We start from the raw sequence: 13,138 nt of genomic DNA, 5'->3' as shown, positions 1-13,138 counted from the left end.
TACACCTCGTAGTGACGTTTGCAGTAAGTAAAGTTTGTTGAAGTTGTTGTATTTTTTTAAGCATCCTGTCATAATGACAATACCCGAAGTTTGCTGCCCGATGTTAAACAGATCTGGTTACAAAGTTTCTTGAACCTGTTCTAATTCTCCTTTGGCCTTTCTATTTAGCTATCCTAATGATAACAAATGTTCATCAGCTGTGGGCAGTAATGATGACTACCTGTTTCTGCCACTGCCGTAGAACTGTTGCAAGTAATTGAAAGCTGAGATTCTGGGAGCTGAGTTTGTGGACACAAACAGCAATGGAGAACGAACGAACTGTAGGGAAGAGGAAAAACAATAAAGCGTCAAAGTAGAGAAGTCAGAATGCAATGTTTGACATTGTAACATCCACTTATTGTTATGTGACTAATACATGTTTATACCCTACACCACAAAGTGGTCAGGGTATTATGTCTTTGTGCATTCGTTTGTAACAGGCAAAAGGAAACGATATAGACCCATAGTTCCTCTTGATGATCTGCATAGAATCACATTCTCAGTCGATTTATGCATATCCGTTCGTCCATCCACCCGTCCGTCTGTCCATGTATTTTTGTAAACAAAGTACTGGTCGCATTTATTGCCCGATCCAGATGAAATTTTGCACAGATCATTTGTTTGGCCCAAGGACGAACCCTATTGAAATCGGTCAAAATTTAGATGTAGCTCCCATATATATCTTCGTCCGATTTGCCTTTAATTGTGCACCAACCGTGTAATATCAGCCCGAATCGTATGGAATTTTGCATAATTTTTGAAAGGGAGGTTTTTAAAGGTCTTCTGTATACAGTATTTTTTTCAAGTGTCATTTATAAGGAGAAGAATTTTCAGAGGGCTAACAATTTTCTAAATTTATTCTTTTACAAAAAAAAAGTCTTCTATATGGAGGGGAACTATATGTCATGTGACTTTTCGAAGGACTTTTGATGTGAGATGCCTTTTTAAGAACATAAAATATTTTTAAAGTTTTCTGAAGACAGAAAATAATTAACAGCTCTTTTATAAACAGAGACCTATTTACGCGTTCGTCTATACGCCCTTTTAAAAAGTATTTTTAGGAACTATTGCAGGCGAAGTTTTTCGAAAATAAATTTTTCAAAAAATAATATTTGTAGGTTTTTTGTCTAGAAAGCTATTTAAAATGGTCTATTCAAAATATAACATTTTTCGGAGGTTCCATTCTCTAAAGGCCATTCAAAGGTCTTCCTTCTCTAGACAGAATAATTTTTCGAAAACACTTCACTGATCTTCCATTAAAGAAGGACTATATACCAAAAACCTATTACATTTCTTCTATAGATGGATGAACTATTATAGGTCTTTAAAAAATTGCCTTCAAAAGTTCTTCTTCGGACCGGAGACCTTTGAAAGAGATCCCATCGACCGAAGGTTTTTTGAATGCCTTTCATGGACAAACAGCCCCTTAAAATTTCTTCTATGTTCCATATACCTTTTAGGGCATTCTAAGGCCTGAAATACCTTTCAGGGTTTTTTGACTCGAAGACATTTTAAACTTCTTCTCTCGACCAAATATCTCCTGAAAGTTTGCTGTAGATCCCAAACTTATTTGGCAGGTCTTCTATTGACCTCCTTTAATTGACCCTTAACCCTTAAAAACCCCATAAAATATTATTGCGTATAAGTCTTGTCAATACGTATACGATCTACTAATAGAAACCATCTTTAAGATCTCCTTCACACAGAATTTCTGTCCAAACAATATCCTTTATTTATGGTTTTCTTGTGGAAAAAATTAATTTCGAAAGAATTGATCATAAGAAAAGGACTTAAACAGGGACGTATATGTGTTGCCAACACGTATACGCCACCAAGACTTCTACTGCAATTTTCAAGAAAATATAGATATTTTTTTCTATTTCGCATACAAATTAGGCTTGAAAATAAGTATGCCAAATTTGATCGAAATCTGTTTAGATATAGCTATAGCTCCCATATATATTGTTCATCCGATTTGTTATTTTTGTCCTCCGCAGCCGTAATATGCACTCCGTTACAACGATATTCAGGGAAATATATCAAATGTAGCTCAGAAATACGTTTGCTAAATTTTATCGAGATCGGTTCAGATTTGAATATAGCTCCCATATATAACTTCGTCCGATTTCAAATTAATTGTGCACCAAACGTGTAATATTTGCCTAAATGGGATGGAATTTGGCACATACGATTGAATTGAGTCTAGAAGGTAGTATGCCAAAATTGGTGAAGATCGGTTTAGATATAGCTATAGCTTCCATATATATTATTCATCCGATTTGTTATATATGTTACCCACAACCGTAATATGCACTCCGTAACACCGATATTCAGGGAAATATATCAAATACAGCTCAGAAATATCTTTGCCAAATTTTATCGAGATCGGTTCAGATTTGGATATAGCTCCCATATATATCTTTATCGAATTTCAAATTAATTTCGCACCAAATGGGCACTACAAGTCCGAATTTAAAAGATGCAAATGCTTTGGCATATTTAGTCCTTTGAATTTTAAATTATAATTATAATCATACCGTGTATGATTGAATTCTCCCATAAAAACTTTTCATTGTTATGTGGAGCTCTACTAAATTAGGAAAGTGGTGTAGGGTATTATAAAGTCGGTCCCGCACGACTTTAAGACTAGACTCTTTACTGGTTTTTCGGTGAGGTTTGCAGTGGTTTAGGAACAGTGTTTTGAATTTTTCGGTTTGTCAGAAATGTATCGCAGGATATATAAATTTACGTATGGACATCACCTATATTAATATACGAACAATGTTGAAACGGCTACCTTAAAAGTCAGCATGACTGTCAACCGTCAATGAGGTCACAAGTAAAATTGTATAAGTCGGTTTTGCCGACAGATGTATAACGCCAGCCTTGATTTATGATTATTCAAACTGTTGACTCTTTATGGGGGAGGCTCCGATAAAAATATAAAAAACTGATATAAATATTACAAAGTGCTAGATGTAGACCCCTTTCTATACTTTACATGAAATATGTGCAAATTTTTTGAAAATGTGGAAATAAGCGTGAGGTGACACACAGAGCAGATCGAAGTATTCCATTTTTATACTAGATATACATAAAAATATTGGTATTATATTAGATATACATAAAAATCTTGGTATGGGTAAAACTACAAAAAAAATTAAACAATTGCAGGGTGAGATATAAAAAAACTGCAACAAAGTCAAACGCCATAATTTTTACATATTTTTTTAATTTTATTGAGGAAAGCAAAAAAAGGCGGAAATAGCATCAAAGCTTAGAATAAGTTTAGAGTTGTTCGAATTGGTCACCTTTGGCACGAATTATGACCTTCAAACTGCCAATTAAACCGTCACACGCTACCCGAATATTACTCCGCGGTATTTTGGTCCATTCCCGGCGTAGCGCTTGCTTGAGGTGATCTACACTTTGGTATTTTTTAGTGCAAACCTTGCTTTCCAAAATCCTCCAGACACAATAGTCCAACGGATTGGTATCTGGAGATTTTGGTGGTCACTGTGCGCTGGAAATGAAGCGAGGAACCTCATTTTGTAACCATTCTTGGGTGGCGTGTGCTGATGCGGTGGCGCTGAGTCTTGTTGAAATGTCCAAGGTCAAATGTTTTCGTGCCCAAGACTTTAATACACCTTCCAGAATATATTCGCTATAGTATTCGGCATTTATTATGATGCCACGGTCGATTAATACGAGTGGAGAGCGATCATTGGCTGTTATGGCGGCCCACACCATCAGCATGGCCGGCGCTTGAATTCTGGTCGCCAACCGAAGCTGCACATTTTCAGCTGACCTCTTTGGACAAACGGCTGGACCACGAATGTTTTTTCATCGGAGAAAATCTAATTCGGCTGTTCACCACTTTCGTCCAAGCGAAGCAACTCTTTAGCTCTTTTGAGCTTTTTTTCTTTCTGTTGCGGTGTAAGTTCTTGCACTTTTTGGAATTTCAATGGCTTTACCCCGAGCGCCATTTTTCGGACTCTGAGACGCGGATTTCGATCAAGTCGTTTCTTTATCTTTCGAATCATTTCTGCTGATGTTGCTGTTTTCTGTTCTTCTGTCCACTTCCTTGACGTCGGGCTACGCTACCAGTATCACGGTAACAAGCGATGGTACGGGACTCAAACGATTTATTCAAATTTAAATGTGGAGTGCTATAACGACTTGTGGCCACTTGTGGTTTTTCGGCCAAATATAAATAAATCACACTATCACGCTTGAATTCCATCAGGAATAACTTTTTTTCTGGAGAATTCTAACCCAAATGCTTTTGTTCGCTTGTAAACAATATAATGAGCTGTCACTGGATAACTTTAGCAGCTGTCGGACGAGTGGCTTAGAAATGACAGCATTCTGAAGTTGGTTGCAGGTTTTTCATCGCACCCTGTAATTTGAAGAGAACCAGATGCTCATTTGGTATTTTATGGCCGTGTGGGTTATTCAAAATGTTGACCCTCTGTGGGGACGTACCAAAAGGAATGGTCCGATCTTTAGCATATTTATTACAGATCTTGTGTTGATAAAAATGTTGAGACATGCCAAGTCTGAATAAAAGCGGATGCTAATTTCATGTTTTATGAGCTTCATTGGCACTCAAAATGTTGACCCTTTGTGGTGGAGGTAGCAGCAGGAGCGGACAGATGTATCCCATCTTCACACTAGACTTTGGATTAATTAAAACATTGTGTTATGTGTAATTTGAAGATAATCGGACTATTACATCACATAAGACAGATGCATGGATTATCTTTCCTCTCTCTCTGCAGTAAATTCTTTTCTTCCAAATTTTTGATATTTTGTGGGGTGGTACCAGAAGGAGTGAGTGGGCCGATGTTGCTCATCTCCGAACTCGATCTAAGTTTGGCAATAATAGTTTGGATCGAATCGGATACTCCTTTCGAGAGTTCTCGTGCGCACCAGTCATACATACGGACGCACATTGCTAGATCAACACCAAATGTCCTGAAACGGTTTTAGTCGAACGGACAGACACCATTATATCGACTTCAAATGAAACGGATTTGGTCCATAGATCTATGATCTAAAACCGTTATTTCGATTAGGCACGTTTTGGCCGCATCAAATGATATATACCGTCTTTAGCCAGACCCTAGGTCCTTTTGGAACAAATCAGTTTCAAGACATTCGGAGCCGACTCTCGAACGCAGTGTCCGATTTGTTCCAAACATAGTACCTCCTAATATTTTTTTTTTTTTTCAAATTTAGATCGAGTTCGGAGATGGCCAATATTGGTTCACTCCCTCCGGTACCTCCCCCAAATGTTTTGCTGAACACAAAGAGAGAGGATTATCCGATTTTGCTCCAACTTTGCATATCCTAATATTTGCATCAATGCTAGGTCAGGTGCGAAAATGGATGATATCGGTTCACTCCATCAAGTAACTCTCCCACAACTGCGATGTGAGAGTCCGATTGTCTTCAAATTTCACACATCCCAATATTTTTATCAACCCAAGGTCTAGTTTTTAAATGGAATATATCGGACCGCTCCTTCTAGTACCTCCCCCACAAAAGGTCGAAATTTTTAACAAATATTTTTTTCCGCAGAAAGTGAAAGGATAATTCCAACTTTGCAAATATCAATATTTGCATCAATGCTTGGTCATGTAAAAAAATCGACAATATCGGTCCATTCTATCAAGTACTTCTCCCACAAAGGTTCAAAAAGTGTGAATAATTATATATCTTATTCAATTCAAGCTTGATAGTGTGATTTCTTTATATTTGGCGAGAAAACCACAAGTGGCCATCGCTATAGCACTCCAGCATTTAAATGTGAATAAATCCTTTGTGTCTCGTACCATCGCTCGTTACCGTGATACTGGTAGCGTAGCCCGACGTCAAGGAAGTGGACTGAAGAAAAGAGCAACATCAGCAGAAATGGTTCGAAAAGTAAAAAAGCGACTTGATCGAAACCCCCGTCGCAGTGGCCGAAAAATGGCTAGTGAGCTGAACAGATCGCAATATTCTATTCGGCAAATATTGGAAAATGAGCTCGGGGATAAAGCCATTAAAAACTTATACCGTGACGGAAAGAAAATAGACTCAAATGAGCTAAAGAGTTTCTGAGGTGAGAGTTGAGTGGTGAACTGCCGAATTTGGTTTTCTTGGATGAGAAGATATTCGTTGTCCAGCAGTTTGCACCAAGCACAATGGCCACCAAGATCTCCGGATACCAATCCGTTGGACTATTGTGTCTTTTTTTTTTTTGGAAAGCAAGATTGCTACTAATAACTACCAAAATGTCGATCACCTCAAGCAAGTCCTTCGCCGGGAATGGGCCAAAACACCGCAGAGTAACAGTCGGGCAACGTGTGACAGTTTCATTTGCCATTTAAGGGCCATAATTCGTGCCAAAGGTTACCCGTTCGAACAAATCTAAACTTATTCTAAAATTTGTTGCTATTTCCGACATGTTTTGCTTTCGTTCAATACAATTAAAAAAAAATGTAAAAATTATGGCGTTTGACTGTGTTGCCGTTTTTTTCCTGTATCGAAAACTCCCTTGAAGTCTTAACTTGCTCACGGGCTAGCTATACAAACTTTCTTATATTCTCAAATCAACTTCAGATGTCAAGGAACATAAGTGACGAGATATGAGATATGAGCTACCTAGTTAAAAAGGTATTCTTTTATTGACTCAAATTCCTTCTCGTTTAATGAACTCCTTTTGCGAATTGATTGTAAAGAAAAGAGTATTGAAAATTTTCCTATGAATTCACTTTGCCAACACTATTTCCATACATGCCTTTCCGTAAAAAGAAACTTCATCTTCATTGTGATATAATTAATTCAATTATCATCCGAACACTGTACAGTAAAAAATAAATCTCGAGAAAGTTACAAAATGCCTGAGGTTTTTTCTACGAATGTTAAAATGATATTTCTCCACTCACTTGTCAAGACTGCAGAAGAAGATATGCGTAGCATTTTCCATTTTATACTTTCTCTTTTTTTTTTTTTTGTGAACAATTTCCATGAAGTGAAGTCACCAGAAGTGTTTGATGTTGTTGCTTGTGGTGTTTTTGCACTTGCTTGACTTCTGCTGCTGCTGTTGCTTGGCATGAAGTGCTGCTGATAATTTTTAATTAATACATAAAACACACCAACTGACCAACCAAGGACCTTCTGTTCGAGTTATTAAGAAGACAATCAAAGGACGATGAAATGAAAAGAAAGAAAAAAAAACCGAACTGCATAAGAAATGTGTTACTTCATACCACGGCAGAAAAAGGACAATTATTTTCGCTTTCAAGCAAAAATAATTTAATTAAACAAAATACCTATAGAAAGGGGAGAACGAAAATGTACAATTCTTAATTATTTGCTCTCATTTTCTTTTTTTTGTGTCTTTTCATGTCATTTGCTTCTCTACGTGGATGTGTGTTTGTGTTTGTGTGGATATGTGCACACAGTGGAAGTGGTTTTTCTGGCTTGGGGTGTACGCCTCTGCATTATGGTGCGCAAAGCTCCATCCGAATTCAATGAAAGCCGTTTCATCTCCATGGCAATTTACAATGAATTCCTGCTGACTTGTTTCCTGAATGTCTCCATGTAAGTATTATTTAATTGTAGTATTTAAATGTTTTTTTTTTTTTTTTCAATGGACAATAAGTTATTTTATTTAATAAATTATTTTATATTTAAAAAAAGTTTACTTTTTTTTTATCATATTTTATAGAAGATCAGAAGGTCTTCTGATAGGAGAGCAGAATGTCCTCTCATAGAAGAGCCGAGGGTCTTCTCATAGAAGAGCCGAGGGTCTTCTCATAGAAGAGCCGAGGATCTTCTCATAGAAGAGCCGAGGATCTTCTCATAGAAGAGCAGAAGTAGGTCTTCTCATAGAAGAGCAGAAAAGGTCTTCTCATAGAAGAGCAGAAAAAGGTCTTCTCATAAAAGAGGAGAAGAAAGTCCTCGCATAGAAAAGCAGAAGAAGGTCTTATCATAGAAGAACAGAAGATGGTCTTCTCATAGAAGAGCAGAAGAAGGTCTTCTCATAGAAGAGCCGAGAGTCTTCTCATAGAAGAGCAGAAGAAGGTCTTCTCATAGAAGAGCAGAAAAAGGATTTCTCATAGAAGAGCAGAAAAAGGTCTTCTCATAGAAGAGGAGAAGAAAGTCCTCGCATAGAAGAGCAGATGAAGGTCTTCTCATAGAAGAGCAGAAGATGGTCTTCTCATAGAAGAGCAGAAGAAGGTCTTCTCATAGAAGAGCCGAGAGTCTTCTCATAGAAGAGCAGAAGAAGGTCTTCTCATAGAAGAGAAGAGCAGAAGGTCTTCTCATAGAAGAGAAGAGCAGAAGGTCTTCTAATAGAAGAGAAGAGCAGAAGGTCTTCTCATAGAAGAGGAGAAGAAAGTCCTCGCATAGAAGAGCAGAAGAAGGTCTTCTCATAGAAGAGAAGAGCTGAAGGTCTTCTCATAGAAGAGAAGAGCAGAAAAAGGTCTTCTCATAGAAGAGAAGAGGCAGAAGAAGACGGTCTTCTCATAGAAGAGAAGAGCAGAAGAAGGTCTTCTCATAGAAGAGAAGAGCAGAAGAAGGTCTTCTCATAGAAGAGAAGAGCAGAAGAAGGTCTTCTCATAGAAGAGAAGAGCAGAAGAAGGTCTTCTCATAGAAGAGAAGAGCAGAAGAAGGTCTTCTCATAGAAGAGAAGAGCAGAAGAAGGTCTTCTCATAGAAGAGAAGAGCAGAAGAAGGTCTTCTCATAGAAGAGAAGAGCAGAAGAAGGTCTTCTCATAGAAGAGAAGAGCAAAGAAGGTCTTCTCATAGAAGAGAAGAGCAAAAGAAGGTCTTCTCATAGAAGAGAAGAGCAGAAGAAGGTCTTCTCATAGAAGAGAAGAGCAGAAGAAGGTCTTCTCATAGAAGAGAAGAGCAGAAGAAGGTCTTCTCATAGAAGAGAAGAGCAGAAGAAGGTCTTCTCATAGAAGAGAAGAGCAGAAGAAGGTCTTCTCATAGAAGAGAAGAGCAGAAGAAGGTCTTCTCATAGAAGAGAAGAGCAGAAGAAGGTCTTCTCATAGAAGAGAAGAGCAGAAGAAGGTCTTCTCATAGAAGAGAAGAGCAGAAGAAGGTCTTCTCATAGAAGAGAAGAGCAGAAGAAGGTCTTCTCATAGAAGAGAAGAGCAGAAGAAGGTCTTCTCATAGAAGAGAAGAGCAGAAGGAAGAAGGTCTTCTCATAGAAGAGAAGAACAGAAGAAGGTCTTCTCATAGAAGAGAAGAGCAGAAGAAGGTCTTCTCATAGAAGAGAAGAGCAGAAGAAGGTCTTCTCATAGAAGAGAAGAGCAGAAGAAGGTCTTCTCATAGAAGAGAAGAGCAGAAGAAGGTCTTCTCATAGAAGAGAAGAGCAGAAGGTCTTCTCATAGAAGAGAAGAGCAGAAGGTCTTCTCATAGAAGAGAAGAGCAGAAGGTCTTCTCATAGAAGAGAAGAGCAGAAGGTCTTCTCATAGAAGAGAAGAGCAGAAGGTCTTCTCATAGAAGAGAAGAGCAGAAGGTATTCTCATAGAAGAGAAGAGCAGAAGGTCTTCTCATAGAAGAGAAGAGCAGAAGGTCTTCTCATAGAAGAGAAGAGCAGAAGGTCTTCTTATAGAAGAGAAGAGCAGAAGGTCTTCTCATAGAAGAGAAGAGCAGAAGGTCTTCTCATAGAAGAGAAGAGCAGAAGGTCTTCTCATAGAAGAGAATAGCAGAAGGTCTTCTCATAGAAGAGAATAGCAGAAGGTCTTCTCATAGAAGAGAATAGCAGAAGGAGAAGGAGAAGAAGAAGATCAGCTCAAGGTCTTCTCATAGAAGACCAGCAATGAGAGCACCTCAAAGTCATCTCATAAAATACCACCTCAAGATCTTTATATCCTTAAGGGCTTAATGTTTTTTTTACAAAAGTCAAATATTTCTCTACTTTGTCACATCCTTCTTCCTGTGTGGGAGTAACTTTGCTTTCAAAAAGACATTTATCATTCAAATTGCCTATTGAACAAGAAAGAGGAGTTTATGGACATTTATGTTCTTTTATCATTTTTTATTTATTTCGGAGATTTTTGGTCTTTGTCCTGTCCAAAATGTCTTCCTTAGCCTTCCATTATAGTTTCACATCAATCACAAATGATTTGTTTTAATTCCCAACTTGTTTCCTTGGGCCTTTGAAATGGAAGTTTTTCACATTGTTTTTTTTCCTGTTTCTCTCTTTTCTTACAGGCTCTTCCTGCAATCGCCTGCCAATCCGGATTTATTGTACATAATATTTTTCTGTCATACTCAATTAACAATAACACTACTCTTGGCCTTAATATTTGGCAGCAAGGTAAGGCAACATTTCAACATTTCGTTTTTAAGCGTATGTGTGAGACAAGCTTTTTGTGGCCCTCTCATCAACCTTATAAATCATCAGGATAAGACAAAAAAAAAACAAGAAAAAGATAATAAAGCAAAATAGCCCTTATTACGGAAAGTCTTACATGCTGGACTTTGCACAGTTATCTTAAAATTATTGCCCTGGGTGATTTTCGACTATTCCTTTTATTGCTCTATTTCGCCAATGGCCTTAATGCGTTTTCTTGTTCTTGTTCTCTCAATTCTTAGGTTTATATTGTGCTGCGTAGCGGTAAATCACACCAGGAGAACATTGGCATGGGTGCCAAGTCATCGGGTGCTAAATTCAATTTTCGCCCTCAGGTACGCACCTTTGCCAATCCCAGTTCGGTTACCACCTCCACAGCCCCCGTGGCGGCCACCACGTCAGCAGGTAAGCCTTAAAAACTGAAAAGCAAACTATTAAGCGATAAAAATGACTGAAATAAAATAATAATAAAAATGAATAAAGTCGGACAAACGGATATTAAGATAACAGAATGTATACTCGCAATACGAGAACACCAAAAAATCAAACGATAAGCAAAATGTAATAAAACTGGCATAATCGTCGATAAGGCGAAATGGATTTTTGAACTTTCCGCCATCAAACGAAGATAGAAATAAAGCTATAAACATTTGCCAAAATGACCTTCGTTAAAATGATTAAAGGTAAACGGGAAAATGTTAATTGGGGTTTTAGGGATCAATAAACGCGGATTTTGTGAAGAATATTTTTTCAAGAACCATCATATGTGGATTTTAAAGGAATCTCTTTTTAAGAACAAACCAGTAAAGAAAGTCCTAAAGTCGGGGCGGGGCCGACTTTATGATACCCTACATCACTTTGCTAATTTAGTAGATTCAAAGGACTTAATATTGTATCTTTTAAATTCGGACTTGTATTGCCCATTTGGTGCAAAATTAATTTGAAATCAAATAGAGATATATTTGGGAGCTATATCCAAATCTGAACCGACCTAGATAAAATTTAGTAAAGGTATTTCTGAGCTGTATTTGATATATTTCCCTGAATATCGTTGTTACGGAGTGCATATTACCGCTGTGGGTAACGAATACAACAAATCGGATGAACAATATATATGGGAGCTATAGCTATATCTGAACCAATCTTCACCAAATTTGGCATACTACCTTCTAGACTCAATTCGGTCATATGTGCCAAATTTCATCCCATTTGGGCAAATATTTTGGTGTACAATAAAAAATAAATCGGACGACGTTATATATGGGAGCTATATCCCAATCTGAACCGATCTCGATAAAATTTAGCAAAGGTATTTCTGAGCTGCATTTGATATATTTTCCCAAAAATTGTTGTTACAGAGTGCATATAACGTCTGCGGAGGACAAATATAACAAATCGGATGAACAATTTATATGGGAGCTATAGCTATATCTGAACCGATCTTCACCAAATTTGGCATACTACCTTCTAGACTCAATTCGGTCATATGTGCCAAATTCCATCTCATTTGGGCAAATATTAGACGTTTGGTGTACAATAAAAAATAAATCGGACGACGTTATATATGGGAGCTACATCCAAATCTGAACCGATCTCGATAAAATTTAGCAAAGGTATTTCTGAGCTGCATTTGATATATTTCCCCAAAAATTGTTGTTACAGAGTGCATATTACATCTGCGGAGGACAAAAATAACAAATCGAATGAACAATATATATGGAAGCTATAGCTATATCTGAACCGATTTCGATCAAATTTGGCATACTTATTTTAAGGCCTAATTTGGGTGTATGTGCAAAATTCCATACTATTCTGGCTGATATTACACGTTTGGTGCACAAAAAAAGCAAATCGGACGAAGACAAATATGGGAGGTATATCTAAATTTGTACCGCTTATCTCCAATTTTAATAGGGTTTGTCCTTGGCCCAAACAAAAGATTTGTGCAAAATTTCATCTCAATCGGATAATAAATGCGACCTTCATTTTGTTCACAAGAAAACATGGACAGAGGGACAGACGGACTGAAATGCATAAATCAACTCAGAAAGTGATTCTATGGAGATCCTCAAAAGGAACTATGGGTCTATCTCGTTTCCTTCTCCATGTTACAAATAAATGCACAACGACATAATAACCTTACCAATAGCAATAAATACGATTTAAAAAACTTATTTTTCGAGGACTAACAGATGTGGTGTTAATTTAAACATTTTGCCAAGGACCAAAGAACATGGACTTTTTAGGAACCTTTTTTTCAAGTACCAACAAGGATCGACAAACCCTAATTTTTAGGAATACCTATTGCAGTCAAAAAGGCTAACAAACCTGAATTTTTTTTATTTGGTTATCTTTAAAGGACAAATATTGTACAAAACATGGATTTTTATACCCTACAGCACTCTGTGTTGTAAGGGCTAGAAAACTGAATTTTTAAGAATAGTTTTTAGGGATCAAAAAACCACAGAACCCACAACCCTAAATTAATTTGAAGAACCAAAAATCTTAGACACCATGATTTAAAAAAAAAAAAAATTTCATGGACCAATAGCGTGGTTTTAAGGAATATGTACTCTTTTATCTGACGTTGGGCGCCATATTAGTCAAGTATTTGAAAATTATGTTGTTAAGCTATGAAATTAAGTCATGGAATATTCAATACATCGCTTCGACTACCTACAGGTCAGCTATTGGATTTCGCTTCTGAAAGTTAGGGATTCTGGGATCGGTCCCAAAGTGGCGC

At 37.3% G+C, this 13,138-nt stretch overlaps 1 protein-coding gene across 1 annotated transcript in view; it reads left to right on the top strand.

Annotated features, from left to right (window-relative positions):
* Window positions 1-13,138, top strand: part of LOC101887341 (uncharacterized) — a 465,336-nt gene that overhangs the window by 431,543 nt on the left and 20,655 nt on the right. Inside the window, exons 11-13 of the mRNA XM_059130821.1 lie at window positions 7,491-7,629; window positions 10,254-10,359; window positions 10,638-10,800. Coding sequence (XP_058986804.1) covers window positions 7,491-7,629; window positions 10,254-10,359; window positions 10,638-10,800 — 408 coding nt within the window. The remainder of the gene's footprint in view (window positions 1-7,490; window positions 7,630-10,253; window positions 10,360-10,637; window positions 10,801-13,138) is intronic.

The sequence above is a fragment of the Musca domestica genome, unplaced genomic scaffold (genome assembly GCF_030504385.1).
Source record: "Musca domestica strain aabys unplaced genomic scaffold, Musca_domestica.polishedcontigs.V.1.1 8, whole genome shotgun sequence".
NCBI classification, from domain to species: domain Eukaryota; kingdom Metazoa; phylum Arthropoda; class Insecta; order Diptera; family Muscidae; genus Musca; species Musca domestica.
The sequence above is the reverse complement of the archived record's forward strand: the minus strand, read 5'-3'. Positions and strand labels throughout refer to the sequence as shown.